The 15,900-nt window shown below is 51.6% G+C and overlaps 1 protein-coding gene across 1 annotated transcript in view; it reads right to left on the minus strand.

The window, feature by feature from the left end:
* The window catches only part of TBX5 (T-box transcription factor 5), a 38,580-nt gene extending 25,883 nt beyond the window's left edge, over positions 1-12,697 (minus strand). The window contains exons 1-6 of the mRNA XM_086761778.1: positions 12,449-12,697; positions 9,895-10,070; positions 8,631-8,725; positions 5,987-6,106; positions 5,194-5,341; positions 3,285-3,437 (exon numbers count right to left, since the gene is read on the minus strand). Of these exons, the coding sequence (XP_086617904.1) occupies positions 3,285-3,437; positions 5,194-5,341; positions 5,987-6,106; positions 8,631-8,725; positions 9,895-10,041 (663 nt within the window). The 5' untranslated portion in view covers positions 10,042-10,070; positions 12,449-12,697. The remainder of the gene's footprint in view (positions 1-3,284; positions 3,438-5,193; positions 5,342-5,986; positions 6,107-8,630; positions 8,726-9,894; positions 10,071-12,448) is intronic.
* Positions 12,698-15,900: the final 3,203 nt, after the last annotated feature.

Below are 15,900 nucleotides of genomic sequence, written 5' to 3' on the forward strand. Positions count from 1 at the left end.
GCCGATAGGAAAGTTTGCATGAAGGATGCGCTACAGGTGATGGGTGGAAGTGGGAGAGAGACGGCTGTAAATGGGGAAAAACGGGTCATGCACTGACAAAGAGATGCGGGGAGGGACAAGCAGACCCTTTTTGGGGAGCTTGATGCAGGCAGACACAGCCCAGTGGGACTGCGATTGCTTACGGCAGCGGGAAGCGCGGTCTGCGTTGCGGCATGAAAACACCTCTTGCCGAGCAACGCCTCGGCTGTGAAAGCCGCATTTGCGTTTCTGCCCACGGAATAGACCCCACTTGCTGCCTGACTCAGCCAAAGGCCCTTACCCCTTCCGCAGAGCATCAGCTGCGCGCCACCCCCACCCCAGATTATCCTCCATCCGCACTGGGGCAAGCTACAAATTGTATTCCCATCCCCGGAGGGAGATGCCATTTAGGGGAGATCATTCCCTGGTTTATTTTTACGGCTGAATCTTGCTCAATTAGGTCTTTATCTTGGGGCTACAGCCGCTCTTTATTTGTTCCCCCAAATATTCCGCGAACGGAGAGGAGGAGTGTGTGTGGCGGGGTGGGGTGGAGGGGGGGATGTCAGTGTGTGTAAAAAGTGTAGGGGGGTGTGTAAAATATGTAGTGGTGTGTAAAATATGCGTGCGGGTGCATGTGTCTGCTGGGACGCGAGCGCGTGTGTGTCTGTAGGGATTCACGCATTCGTCAGGGCGCGTGTTTTGACAGACGGATACGCAGATGTCATTTCTTATCAACCAGATGTTGTTGATTTACAATCAAATATTCCTGCTCCTCCTGATATGGCAGTTTTCCCAAACTACTGTACTAACATGTTTCTGCTTTGCTTTTGTTTTATTTGCATGATAATTTCTTTTTCTATAAACCAGTCCTATTTTTCTTCAAAGGAAAGCAGTTAAATTCAGGTCTGTTTTCTCACAGGGAAATGCCTTTAAAGTGAGCAGCGTGTCCTGTTTTATTAACTCCCAGCTCTATTAATATTATATTCTTTCTCTGAATCCATCAAGCAGAAGTTAAACTCGATTTTATAGCATCCACAGTGGGGTTATAATTTAAGGCGTAATTTGGCGAGGGCTCAATTTGGATTCGGTTTGCTTATCCTGGTCATGCCAACAACTCCTATTTTAAAGGGCAGGGAAGTGTTTTCTTTTCTCCCTAGTTACGGGGAAGCACTCTTTCTTCTCCAGCCTACCTCTGCTCTCTGCGTCTCCCTTGCCAACTGATGGACGAAGGAAACACAATCGTTGCACGCGGGTTTAGGAGCTTCCTGCTTACATCTCCAGGAAAGCATCCCGGATTTATCCTGGGTGTTAAATGACCTTTCTCCATTTAAAAAAAAAAAAAAGAAGTGCCTGATTTCACTCTGTCAAGCGCAAAAGAACCATCCTACCTGGCGGTAAGTACCAGTAAAAGCTTGTAGTAATGGCTTTCTATGTGATTTGGGGAGGAATTTGCTTTTTTCTGAAGGAAAATTGCCTTTTCTTGGGGCTCTGCCCCTAAAGAGGGGCTCTGGGGTTCTGTGGGCAGTCAGTGAAAGGCATCGCTAAATATATCTGCTGAGAACTACGCCAGCCCTGAGCCTTCCTCCCCCTCCTTCCTCACGGGGTGAGGAAGACCAAAAGCCGAGCAGGGGAAGGCGAGGGGGCAGCAGCCCCTCAGCCAGGTCCCCCTGGGTGGGCAGGCAGAGGAGGGTGGCAGCAGCAACACCCCAAGAAAACCTTATTTGAGACATATATATACATGTGATTTTTTTCTTTTTTTTTTCTGCTTTGTTTTGCTTGGGCAGGCGGGGAGCTGATTTCAGGCACAGAGCCTCCCTTTCCTTCCAGGGCCTCCTCGCTGCCAACCCCGCAGCCCCCTGCCGACCTCCCCCAGGGCCCCCCGAGGAGCGGGCCCCCCAAACAAAGGGCCGGAGCGCGGCCAGCCCGGGTTATCGGCGCCCCGGCCGCCGAGGGGAGCACCGGGCTCCCTTCTCCAGATTACGAGGCTTTGACCCATGCGGGGGGAAAGGAGATAAAACCGACTTCCTCGGTTGGTCGTCTCCTCTCTGAGCAAACCATCCTGTTGAGCTCATTCCCCCTCACTCACCCTAAGACTTTAGACGCTTTGTCTGCGTCGCCAGGAATAACAGAGGGGATGGGATGGGTGTGTGGGGAGAGGAAAGAAAGGGGGGGGAAAAGAAAGGGGGGGGGGGGAAAGAAAGGGGGGGGGGAAAGAAAGGGGGGGGGGAAGAAAGGGGGGAGGGAAGAAAGGGGGGGGGAAAGAAAGGGGGGGGGAAGAAAGGGGGGGGGGAAGAAAGGGGGGGGGAAAGAAAGGGGGGGGAAAAAGAAAGGGGGGGGAAAAAGAAAGGGGGGGGGAAGAAAGGGGGGGGGAAAGAAAGGGGGGGGGAAAGAAAGGGGGGGGAAAAAGAAAGGGGGGGGAAAAGAAAGGGGGGGAAAAAGAAAGGGGGGGGAAAAAGAAAGGGGGGGGGAAAAGAAAGGGGGGGGAAAAAGAAAGGGGGGGAAAAAGAAAGGGGGGGGAAAAAGAAAGGGGGGGAAAGAAAGGGGGGAGGGAAGAAAGGGGGGGGAAAGAAAGGGGGGGGAAAAAGAAAGGGGGGGGGAAAAGAAAGGGGGGGGGAAAAGAAAGGGGGGGGGAAAAGAAAGGGGGGGGAAAAGAAAGGGGGGGGAAAAGAAAGGGGGGGGAAAAGAAAGGGGGGGGAAAAGAAAGGGGGGGAAAAAGAAAGGGGGGGGAAAGAAAGGGGGGGAAAAAGAAAGGGGGGGGAAAGAAAGGGGGGGGAAAAGAAAGGGGGGGGAAAAAGAAAGGGGGGGGAAAAAGAAAGGGGGGGAAAAAGAAAGGGGAAGGGGAAAGAAAGGGGAAGGGGAAAGAAAGGGGAAGGGGAAAGAAAGGGGAAGGGGAAAGAAAGGGGAAGGGGAAAGAAAGGGGAAGGGGAAAGAAAGGGGAAGGGGAAAGAAAGGGGAAAGAAGGGGAAGGAGAAAGAAAGGGGAAAGAAGGGGAAGGAGAAAGAAAGGGGAAAGAAGGGGAAATCAGGGGGGAAAGGCAAAAAGGGAAAAGAATGGGATAAAACAAAAAGGAGGGGGGAAAGAGGCAAGAAGCGGGGGGGGGAGAAGAAAGAGAAAGGAGGAAAAAGAAGAAGAAGGAGGGAAGAAGGTGGGAGGGAAGAAGAAGGTGGGAGGGAGGGAAGAAGAAGGTGGGAGAAGGGGAAGAAGCAGGCGGGAGAAGGGGAAGAGGGAGCTGGGGGTTCGGGGTGCGGGGAGGGCCGGCCCCTCACCTTGTGGTTCTGGTAGGAGGTGACGGCGATGAAGGCGGTCTCGGGGAAGACATGGGTGCAGAAGGCGGTGTTCTTGGAGCCGAAGCCGTTGTTCTCGTCCGCTTTCACGATGTGGAGCCGGGGCTGGTACTTGTGCATGGAGTTCAGGATGATCTGGGAGAGGGGAGAAGAAATCCCGTGGGAATGTAGGGGGCACAACGCCGCACATCCCCCCCTACACCCACCCCACGGGAGGAGAGAGGAGGAGGAGAGGGGCCCGCAGGTCCCCGCACCCCCTTCCCCAAAACCTTCATCCTCTTCAAGACCCCCCCAGAAGGGCTGATTTAGGGTGCTGTGGTGGGGGGGGACGACACATATCTCTCCAACTAAAACCCCCACTCGAGCAAGAAGCCCACTGTGGCCCGGGGAGGGCAAGAAGTGGGGAACTGGAGGGATTCAGTGTGTGCCCCCCCCCCCCCCCCCCCGCAGAGGATGAGAGGGGAGATGGGGGCGACGTTTGAGTTAAAAAAGCGGGCGGTGGGCGACCACGGGTTAATCCTGAGTGGGGGGGTGGGAGGGGGACAGGACACGCTCGGGCCCCGGCGACAGCGAGAGCAGCGCGCCCCGCCGCCGCCTCCCCCGTCCCGGGGGCTTAGGGAAATCGCTGTGACATCCAGGAAAGTCCCAGACATCAACGGTGAACGATCTAATGGCTTTTAATTTCATTACAGCGACTCTAATTGAGAGACTCCCGCTGCAGCTCCTCCTCTGAAGTCCCCCGATTGTCCCTTGTGCTTGGTCGGGGCGGGGGTCTTTTTCCCCACAGATGCCTTTGTGTCCACACCCCCCCACCCCACCCCATCCCTGGGACTGCTCCCCAAGACCAGCCCGGGGTGGAGTGGAAAGGTCCTGACTGCGGGAAGCCGCCCTTGCAAAGCGCTTTGCCCCCAGCTCAAGGCAAAATTAAAATAAAATTAAAATTATTTGGGGAAAAAAAAAAATCAACTCCCCAACTGGAAGGGGAAAGGAGCGCTTGTAAAAAGATGCTCACCTGGCCGCTCTGCCCTGCAGCCCCCACCTCATTTTAGCGACCGCACGGGCGAGGATTTAATAGTATGAGATTTATCATTAAAAAGCGAAGAAAAGGAAAAAAAAAAAAAAAAAAAAAAGAACTTGGGGAAAAAAAAATGAAACTGAAGTGTTGAAATGAGACTGGAGAAAAATACGCTCTTGGAAAGGGATGGCGGGATCTGGATTCGCATACCCGCTGAAGTAATTATATATATATTTTTATAGATATATATATTATTCGTACATGCACACACATATATATATACACATATATTTGCTCGGAGGAACTCGCATCTGTGGAGACCTTCGAAGGAGGGCTGTTCCTGGCTGCGGAATTCACACAAACTTTCACTGCCCCACGGGTCTTGCAAAGACCTTTTTATAACCAAGAAGCTCCAGTGGGATTTCAATTTTTTTTTTTTTACCGTCTTTAATTATTGGCCCTTTTTTTTTTTTTTTTTGGATCGAGGAATCCACATGGTTTTAGGTCTGATTCCCTCGAATAATTACGCCTGGTTGATTTTACCTGTTAGCCAAATCCACGGAAGCAACGAGCAGATTTTAGCGCTCCTGGTTAAAACCAGGTAGCCGGATACTCAGAGCCGGGCACGTTTAGCCCACTCGAGAACTCCGGGCCCCGGGGGTCTGTGACCAATTCCCACGCGGTGCTGCGAAATAGCCCGTTTTTAAGGTCGATGGTTCCGTTTTTGGGGAGGGGTCCGTTCATCCAACACACCGGGTTTGGGTGACACTGCCGTGATTTTGGTGGTGGGGGGAGGACATGCGTGGGTGAGGGCCGTGAACACGCGTGGGGGGCCCTCCGCCGGCGCGGTGCACACCTCCCAGCCCCGGTACTCACATGTCCGAAGGGGTCGAGGTGGTTGTTGGTGAGTTTGAGTTTCTGGAAGGAAACCAGTTGCCTCATCCAGTGGGCACCGGTGGCCGGGGAGTCGGGGTGCACGTACAGGCGCCCGGGCATGGCGGGCTCTGCTTTCCCCGTCACGGACCTGCGTGGGGAGACAGGCAATGAGCTCCGGGCGGGGGGACCCTCCCGTGGGCTCCTGCACCCCTTCCACCCTCTCCCGTGGGATCCTTCCCACTCAGGTAACCCCGTGGGCAGGAGGCAGCGAGGTACTGGCCGTTCACGCCATGTTTTTGGAGAAAAAAAAAAGGCATTTCCAATCACTGCTCGGGGAATTAGTTAGGCACCTTTCCCGCCGGAGAGGACTCGCTCTCTCCCCGTTTAACCCCATCCTGCCCCCAGTTACCAGCACCCAAGCCAGGACCCTGTACCCATCCTTAAAGTTTTTTCCTGCCCGGAGATATTCCCTTAAAATAATGAAATTATTGGCGCCACAATAGCCAATAATCCCGTGGTCAAACAAGATTACAGTCATCGTTAGCTAATTGTGACAGATTTTTCTTTCTCTCTCTCTTTTTTTTTTTTTTTTTTTTTTTTAGTGCTTTTTGTCTCCCAAGGAGCATCCCGGGAGAATCGGGTGAAGCCCCTGCAGCCCTACATCTCTCCTTCCCGGGGGGGGGGGAAGAAAAGAAAAAAGAAAAGAAAAAAGGATGAGCGGCTGGTTCCAGGGTGTCTGCCCAGTTTGGCCAGCCTCACGCAGAGCCCCCCCCAGTCCCCCACGCCCCCGTACCATTTATTATCCGCGAATTTGTATCTGTGGTCATCGGCTGGTACGATATCCATCAACAGAATGTACTTGGTTTTTGGATTCAGTCCAGTGACCTTCACTTTGTAACTGGGGAACATACGCCTATTAAATTATAAAAAAAAAAAAAATAAAGTATAAAAGCGAAGAAAATAAAGTTTTCCACAGTGGTTTCATGTGTGTTTTTGGGGGGGACACATTCAAAAAAAAGGCAAAGCCACACTCTCAGCTGGCCCCTCCCTAAAGGCTCGTGCAGAGGATGGGCGCACCCGCACCCTGGGGTGTGGGAGAAGTTTGGGTGCCAGCTGAGACGAAACGGGCCATTTGTAGAGACAAAACAGTAATCAGGAGGCTGGCGGGTTTATTTATTCACCTACTCGTCCGCCTGCTCCTTCTAATTCTTTTTCTTAACTGTTTATTTCGCCAGCAGTTCGGCTCTCCCTCCTTCGAACAAATCTGGTCGTGAGAACTTTTGGAAGCAAGTTACTTCCCTTTATACATAAACCGCCGGAACAGGAGGGGAGATTTGCCAAAAAAAAAAAAAAAAAAGAAAAGTGAAAATGTATATCTTTCTATAAAATATATATATGTCTATAAATATATATATTTAAAATAAGTATATTTCAGCCACCCCCGTGTGTGTCAACGGTTCTACGTGCAGATATGTGTTAAAAAAAAAAAAAAATCCAGCCCCACATCCTCAGGTGTGACACCAAATGTGCGCGCAGCCCCAGCCACCAGCGAGCGCACCTGACAAAAACTTGGAAAGGCTCGGCTACACAGCGGAGGAACAAGGGGCTTCTCGCAATATTTTCCATGACTGCAAGGCAGGGACTTAAACCGCCGGTGTTATTTTAGTTTGAGCTTTCCAAATATTTAAAAATAAAGCAGATGAAAACCTAGCCCTGGACTAAAAATACGCATAAACAAAAACCTCACATCTCTAAAAATACTGCGCTCTTCTCCGAGGCTCGGGCTCTTATCTCCGCGACAGGGCATCCCGACTGCTTGTTGTTGTTTGGGTTTGGTTTTTTTTTCCTTCTTTTTTAATTCAATTATAAAAAGGTGGAGGAGAGGGAGGAAAAAAGCTACCAACGAAGAAAGCGGGGGTTTAACTTTAAAGTTTTAAGGGAGAATAAACCGAATTCCACCTGAAGATTGATCTGTAACTCCACGGAAAACACCTGAGCAGCAAGAACCGACCTTCTCCCACAATAAACATGGGGAATTGGAGAAATAAGGAAACTTATCCCGCATCTCCCCTCGAGCCCCCGCTCTGTAAATGTCCATGTTATTGCTCTCCAGATGAGATTTCTGTCCACCGCGGTATTTGTTTGAAATTTCTGCAAGGTGGTTTATGTCTCCCTCCGTGCGCTGCTGCATTGGTGTTTTTCTTTCTTTCTTTCTTTCTTTTTTTTTTTCTGCGAACTCGGGTTCTGCTCCCCTCTAGCCCAGTGTCCCGGCACCGGGTGTCGGCAGGACCTCGGCCCCGAGCATCCCCCCCTTCTCCACAAGACCTTTCTTTAAAATCTATTTTTTTTTCCCCAACAGAAGCGAGGTTCGAGGGGAAGGCGGGCCGTGAGACACATCTACTCTCTAAAACTTCATACAACCGGCTCCATATATATATTTTCCCCCCTCTTCAGGCAAATTTTGGGAGATTGCAACAAATACGTCAGAGCAAAATGAAAGTTTTACTCCGTGTTGTTTATTGTGCCCTTCCAATCTAAAGCTACAACTGTTTCTACGCGTGGAGGATTGTTTTGTTTTCTTTTTCTCTTTTTCCCTTCCTCCCAGGATTTTAATTTAAAATCACGACGAACACAGCCTCTCTCGGGCTGCCCCCACTTTGCCGGTGCGACTGGAAAAAGCACTTTACTGGGTCTCGCTGCCTCAGGGACCCTTCATTTTAGCAGTCTTCCAACATATTAATATCAATATTAAAGATAATGTTAAATCGCCTCAAAAACACAGGCGCACACGTATAAGTATCCACGGATCCGGTTTCTTAAGCTGCTCATGGACTCGATTACACGCGGCCCCAATAAAGATGGATTTGTGAGCCTGTATATTTTTCTACACACCCACGCAGACACACACACGCGTGTAGGGATGCGTATCCAGATGCAGTCAGCCCCGCGTTGCTATTTATTTGCGGACACCAAACCAGCTTCCCCACCAGTATGAAAACCAGTAGCTCAAGGCCGTGTATACTCTTAAACGGCGTGGGCGTGCGGCATGTATGCGCCTCGGCGCGCGTAATAAATAAGAAACCTCTGTAAATAGCGTAAGGCGTTGCAAAATGGCAGAAGGGCCGAGTTGCTCCTTAAATTAATAATAATAATAATAATAATAATAATAATAATAATAATAATAACATAATCGCCCAGCGAGCTTTTGGCCAACTCGCCTTCGCCTGGAAAGCTTCCAAAAGCATGAAATTGGGATTAACGACCCAACAGTTCTGGTCAAGAAAGAAGCCAGAAGAAACACTTCCCCCCCCCCCATCCCCCCGACTGTATCCTCGCAGGGGGGCTCTCCCCGCAGCGCTCCCGGGACCATGACACACGCACACGCGAGTAGGGGGACGACGACACAAACACGCGAGACGTGCCCGGAGCCCTCTTACCTCCCGGCCTTTGTTATGATCATCTCCGTCCCCACTTCGTGAAATTTCAGCCACAGCTCCCGTTCGTGCAAAAACACTTTGATCCCCTCCATGCCCTGCGAGGAGGGGGGGAAAGGCACAAACCGTCAGCTGTGGGGTGGGGGGAACCCCGAGCTGGGGGGCAACCTGATCCCACTGGGAAAAGCGGGAGCTCGGGGATCATTCCCGGGAAAACCCGGCCGCTCCTCTCTCTGCAAAACCGGTGAAAATGGGATTTCAGGCCGGAGCCTGGTGATGCTGGGTCGTGGGTGTGGATGGGGGGGGCTGGACCCTGCGGGCCTCGGTGCTCCTGGGGAGCAGATGCCACAGCGGGGACAGTCCACGCACGGTGGGGTGGGGGGCAAAGCAAACACCCCTCCAAAAAAAAAAAAAAAAAAGCACATACTCCCCCCGCTGAAAAAAATGGAGGCGAAGCACCAGCCAAACGCTTCCACGGTGGCCCCTGGCAGGCAGGACAAGCCCGGTATCGCTACCCCCGTGGGTGGCATCCAAGGATGGGGGGTGCTTCCCCGAGGGGCTCCACAGCCGCTGACGGCGAGTCAATCCCGATGGAAAAGCCCCTCTTTTCCCACCTTCCCCCCACCCTCAGGCTCGCCTCGCCTCCAGCCAGTTTGTCCCTCGTGGGAGCCCACCCATATCCCGGCCACATGAGGCAGCTGGGGGGCGAGGGCTGCTGGAGAGTACGAAGGGGGCACCCCAGGGTGTGCCTGGCCCCCGGCACATGACACCCCCGTCCTGCCCTCAGGGTACATGGCGTGGGCAGAGCTGCCTACGCCCGGCTGCAGCATGGGTGCACACGTACACATATGTTTATATCTTACACAAAAATTCACAAATTTTGCGTGTAGCAAATACCTACACGCACAAGCAGCTGCCCTTGCGTGTGTTCACACGTGCATTTGTGCCCCCACACGTGAACGCCTGTGGGTGTGGGTCTGCAGCCGCAAGAGCGGGTGCCTCTCCGAGTATGTCCCTCTACGCACCCCAATACCCATGGGTGCCCTTCCCTGCACCCTTAGCTCGTGAAGCCCACCCTAAATTGCGCAGAAGCCGAGTGTGGCCCACAGCTCAGACAATCAGGTGAGACTTTTCACTCCCGTGGGGCCTAAACCCACGCCTCGCTGCCCAGCGTAGCGGTGGCCACCCCAGCTGAGCTGCTATCTGGGGGGAAAAATGCAAAGAAAAGGGAAAAAATAAAGAGAGGAAGAGGAACGTCGGTCCTTACCTGCTGGGTGAAGGCTGCTTGGGGCGAGGTGGGGGGCTTGCTGGTGGCCCCTAGCTGAGGGTCCTGCTTGGCTTCGGCCTGCAGCTCCTTGGCCTCCGAATCGGCCGGCGTGGTCGGGAGCCCAAAGCCTTCCTCGCTATCCGCCATGTTACGAGCTTCCTTCGCCGAGTCCCCCACTGCAGGCACACATCGGGGAGAGAGCAGAGATAAGAGACGCATAAGTCAATGCTGACATTTAATAAAATATATATATATATATATGTATATACATATACAGACACACACGCAACGGGGAGCAAGCCGGAGCGCCAGGCAGGGCTGCCCACAACTCACTTCCAGCTGCCCGGGGAGGGAACAAGGCCCTTTAACTTTGGGAGAGGGAGAAATAAAGACTTTTATTTATTATCGCAGCCCGCAAGGGATGATAGGATTTGGGGAGGGGGGGGCGGAGGGGGTAGGAGGGAGGGGAAGGGGGAGGCGGTATTATTAAATGCATCTTTTGGAAAAGGTAAACAGCGGATTTTTAGGTCTGTCTGGCAGGACGTGGGGAAGCAAGGCACAGGGGGGCCATGGACCGGCCAGTTCGTCACACGAGTGACTCTGGAGGTCGGGGGTCCGAGGTTGGGGGTGCAGAGCCCCCCCCCGAGCCCTGAACATCTCCAGCCCCCTGGACTTGCCGCGGCCGAGGGGGCGGAAAGCCCCCACTTTTCTCCCCCGGAGCTTTCACCTCACTCAGATCTCGACCAGGCATATGCCACCGACACGCGAGGCCCTTTATACAACCTCGCTTTCAAAGAAAATTCAACTGCTCGCACCCCTACGCAAAAAAAAAAAAAAAAAAAACCCCACCCAAAAAACAGCAAGCCTTTACTCCACCCACCCCAGACACTTGCAAGTAAAGCAAAGGATGGACAAGTTCATTAAAATATAAAAATGCAAATAAATCAATCGGTCGAGGCAGTGTGCAAGGTAAAGTGCACCCGGGCTGGTGGACGGGGGGTGGAATTGGGGCTGCGGTGAGCTAAACGGTAACATTCAGAGTAAAACTGCACCAGGAGAGAAAACGAGCTTAAAAAATACACGGGTTACATCTGATGCGAGCCACCAGTGAGTTTGAGAAGCGATATTTTGACGTAGCTCTAAAGGCTCTATCAGGAATGGCAAAAGTTTCAAAGCAGAAAAAAAAAAAATAAAAGCTGTAGAATTATCTGTTAGGGGTTTTTTTTGTTCTTAAAGAATTTAGAGTTTTAATAGCTTTAAAAAAATATATCTCTTGCACTTTTCAAAGAAGGGATTCATTTTTGAAAGGCCAACCATATGGAGGCAATATTGGTTTTAAGTACACGAGAATGTTTTGAAATGTGTCCTCCTTCTCCTTGAAGCAATCTTTAAAAGTAGTTTTAGAAATGATTAAAAAAAAAAAAAAAGGAAAAGGAAAAAAAGACAATTCTCCTTTAAATGCAGAGGAAAATCGGGAGCGGAAAGAAGGGGGGAGAAAATAATCTCCCCTGCTCGCGGTGGGTAACGCGTACGCAGACACAGATAGAATTTAAAAGGACAAAAAGCGAGGGGGCTCCGCATCCTCAGCGCTGGAGCTGAAGATCACGCACAGAAACGGCCGGGGCCCCCGTCCCTCCTTGCCCCCCCTCCTCAAACTCCCTTTTCCCACGCCGTGGTTGAGGGGCGAAGCAAAAACCGCTACGAGCGCTGAAAAAGTACGCGGAGGAGAGCAGGGCCGGGGGCCACCGCCGCGGGGCCGGGTGCAGCCCGGGGGGGCAGAGCCGCAGCTCCAGGGACCATTTAAGGCTTTTCTCTTCCCCTCCTCCTTTTTTTTTTTTTTTTTTCTCCTTGCTGTAGCTTGGGAAGTGCTGGTTATTCTTTATTTTTTTTTTTTTAATCGATTTCCCTCCAGCTTGGAGCTATTATTCCTCCTGAGATGACAAAGTTAGGGAGGAGGATGAAGGAGGGGGGGGGGGGGAATAAATAAAGCCTGTTTATTAAAACAAAGAGGGACCTAGCCATGGCAGCCCGGCTCCGCCGAGCCTCCCCGATGCTCTCCGCGTCGAGACATAATTAAGCAGATATAAAAATAATAATTAAAAAAAAAGCTGGGGGGATGACGGCAAAAAAAAATAACCCGAAAACTAAGAGCAATTGGCCATCCGTGGCTTCTATTTTTTTTTTTTTTTTCCCCTTTAAAGAGCTTCTGAGAAGAAATGGAGCTTGACAGAACCAGGCCGCCGCGGCTGTAGGAAAAATGCATCTTGCCTTGCTAAATAGTGGGTTTGCGAGGGGATTATTAAAAAAAAAAAAAAGGGGGGGGGGAAGAAAAAAATATAACCCGCCCTCGACGTTTGTTCCAGCGGCTCCCCAGCCCCACGGACCGCCGGGGAGCACCCCCCGCCGCTTCCCCGGCACCCCACGGCCCCCCGAGGCCTCGCAGCTCCTCGGCAAAGCCCGTTCGTCCCCAGCCAGCCCCTTGCGCTCTCCCTCGGTCGCACCCACGCGGATTTCAGACACCGACGGACACGCAGGGCGATGGAAGAGCCGTTACCTTGCTCGCCGAAATCCACGCAATCAATGCATCTCCATATATACAATGTATGTGTGTATTTTCCCCCTTTGCAATGGAAATTACAATGGGATCAGGCTCCTCGTGTGCATATTTCCTTTTATTTATTTATTTGCCGCTCAGCATGCGAAAACCCAGCCTGGAAGAAAAAAATCTATCCAATGCAAGCCTGCTTCTCTCTCTCTCTCTCTCTCCTGCTCTCTCCAAACACTTCCAGGTTGTCAGACGCACTAGAAAGGATCCTGAAACCAAGATAAAGCCCCCGCCCCCACCCCTTTCTCAGCCTGATCTGGAAGATGCAGTTTTCCCCACCCCACTCTTTCTACTCCCTGCATAAAAATAATAATAAAAAATAATAACAGTAATTTAAAAAGAGGGAGATCACGAAAGAGAGGGGGGGAAAAAACCAGCAGCCCCCTTGGAGAAATTAAAAAAAAAAAAAAGAAAAAAAGAAAAAAGGAGGGAAAAAAAAGTTGCGGGCGGGCAGCCCCGCTGCTCCGGGCAGGTTCGCAGCGCGGCCGCCCCGGGTGCGCGGAGCCGGGCGCGGAGCGCAGCAAGGGGGGAGAGGCGGGCTGGTCCAGCTCCGTTCGCCGGGTGCCGGGACCCCACTGCCCAACCAGTTGGGATCCCGCTGCGGAAAGACTCCCTCTCCCCCGCCCCCTCCTCCCTCCCCCCCTCAAAAAAAAAAAAAAAAATCTCCTTTTCCAGCCTATTTTTCTGGCCGGCAAACAAGAACAAGGCACAAAGACAATTGCCAAACTCCCCAGCAACCCTCCCCCTGTCCCTTACCTCCTTCTTCCCCGCTCCCTCCCTCCTTCCTCCATCCATCTCTCCCAACCAAAGAGAAAATTCAGCGCCTGGGAATATTCCCCCCCTCCCCTCCCCTTTAAATAAATCGCTGGCTCCGCTAACCTCGCACCACCCCCAGCCCCCCCCCCCCCCGCCCTCAAAGGCAGCCCAGAGGTGTGGATTTAAACCCGGCTTTATATTTGCTGGTGCTCACAGAGGCCTTTGGGGGGGCGGGGAGGGGAATTTCCCCCAAAAATGGTTTCGCTTAATGGGAAAAAAAAAAAAAAAATCATGAAACTCGGAGGAGTGGGGCTGAAAGACAGGGAGGGTGGACCACGGGGTCTGTGCGTGGGGTTGTGGCCCTTGTCCCCGCTTCTAAAGGCATCCAGGACCCTTCCCCTGCCCTTGGCCATCCTCTTCCTCACCCCTCGCAGCGCTACTCGGCCTGGCTGCCCCACAGCCGAGGCCTGCAGCCCCCCGTAGGGATTTTCTTTTTTCCTTCTTTTTTTTTTTTTTTTTTTTTTTTGCCATGCTCAAATAATCAAACCGTCAGCGAGGAGCGGGGCCGTGGGTTTATCTGCATCTTCCTTCGCTCCCTTCTTTTTTTTTTTTTTTTTAATGTATTATTTGGAGGGTAAAGTTGAATAGGTCAGCGCAGGGTAAACAGCCTCCCTGTCGCATTCTGCAGGCTGAAGAGAACCAGATTGGCGAGGCGGATTTTTGATAAGACTCGGAATAAATGGCATGGTTTAGATCTGCCCTGCCCACCCTCCTCCTCCTACCCCCACCCTCTTCTCGTCGGCGTCGTGCCACCCCCACCTCAAAAAAAAAAAAAAAATCCCTCGCTCTTTGCTGCCTCAAGGGCGGGCTTTTTTTTTTTTTTTTTCCCCTGCATTTCCTGGAAGTTTTCGGCAAATTCCGCGCCCCCCCCCCCCCGTGCTCACAGCTCTCATGGGCGCGGTGACACCGGAGCCCCCCGGAAAGTTTGAGGTGAGGAAGCGAAAAGTCTGGGGGTGAGGGGTGGGAGAGAGAAGGGGGGTGCGGGGGGGTAGTTTGGCATCTCCCAAACCCTCTCCATGTGCTCGCCGGTTCAAACAGCTACGCGAGAATAAACAGCCAAGAGTAAACTCTTGCAAATAAAAATAATAAAATAACTGCACTTGTAGCCGCAGAGAATAAGCCAGAGAACGCTACTTAAACAAATAAAACAAAGCTTGCCCCATATTTCATTATTTTTCCAGGGGAAAGGAGCCGTGGAGCTTTTCCAAACACACACACACAAATATGAAAACAGCGAGGAAACCCGGTGGTTTTTTTCCCCGGGGGGGGAAAGGGCAGCTCCGACCCCGGCACAGCCCTTCTCATCGCACGGGTGCTGCTCCGAAAGGTGCAAATCGAGGGAAGAGAAAGGGAGGGGGGAAAAAAAATATAAGGAAAAAAAAAAAAATGAAGCAGGCGGTCACCGCGCTGCGGGGATGGAGCCGCACAGAGCGGGGGTTGGGGAGCATCCCCCAAGGCACACCCGAAAGAAGAGGTTTTTCTCTTAAAAAAAAAAAAAGAAAGAAAGAAAGAAAGAAAGAAAGAAAATTAAAGCATTTGAGAGCGAGAGAGAACACCATCTTGCCTCCCTTCGCCGGAAAGAAAGGCAAAAGCGAAAATTTCTGAAGTTTCTAAGAGCGAACCCGAGCACGGCCGCTGCCTGGGAAAGCACTCACCTTCTCCAGTGCCCAACTAGCTCTCAAACACCTTGAAGACAAGTCGAAAACGATGCAAATAAATCGAATTTATTTCCGTCTGCAGGTTGGGGAAGGGGGGGGGGGGTGAAGAAGGAAGGAGGGGGAAAAAAAAAAAAAGCAGCTGGGGAAAGGACGGCAAGTCCGGGCTCTCTAGGACCGTAATGTCAAGGCGCAGGAGCCTTCCAGCTAGAAGCCGATTTGTGGTCTCAGACAAATTAAATATTACTGTTTATTACCAGCCATACTCCAATAAAATAAAGAGAGTTCAAGGCGATAGCTGCTATCTCACCAGCTCTGCTCCTATAGGACACGGAGACGTCACCAACCACGCAACCGGCCTATTCTGTCATGGTTGACTGCAGCAGTAATGGAAGGTTAATTTGTATTATTCTCCTCTTTTTAAAGCCCTATCACTGAGATTCCTGCTTTTTTTTTTTGCTTTTTTTTTTTCCCCGCCAAAGAAATCCACTCGGTGCAACGCAAAATACAGCGGGGCTGTGTGTGCGTACACACATAAATACACACATTCGCATGGCGAGACACACAACGAGTATGTATACGTGTGGGTGCGAGGGGGTGTATATCTTATATGATTGTGCATCACCCAAGCAGACACGGAGTCGCTGGAAACTCCAGAAAACCTCACTTTTCTCGGGAAAGGAAAAGGGGAAACCAGTAGCAAAGCTCCCGCTTCATCAGGAGCAGTCCAGTGAATCCAACGGTATTGGCGTTATTCTGTTCAATTATTTTATTTTTTAAAATAATGGTACTAGAGTGAGCAGGGAAACTTGTCAAATGAATGCTCCGGCGCCTCTGGAAGCGAGCACGCCGGGCTATATATAGTAAATGATAACCTGGTTATTTGCACAGATTCGAGGGTGCTTCGGCAACCAATTATTTCCTCTGATT

The sequence above is a fragment of the Chlamydotis macqueenii genome, chromosome 17 (genome assembly GCF_036417535.1).
Source record: "Chlamydotis macqueenii isolate bChlMac1 chromosome 17, bChlMac1.mat, whole genome shotgun sequence".
Classification (NCBI taxonomy): domain Eukaryota; kingdom Metazoa; phylum Chordata; class Aves; order Otidiformes; family Otididae; genus Chlamydotis; species Chlamydotis macqueenii.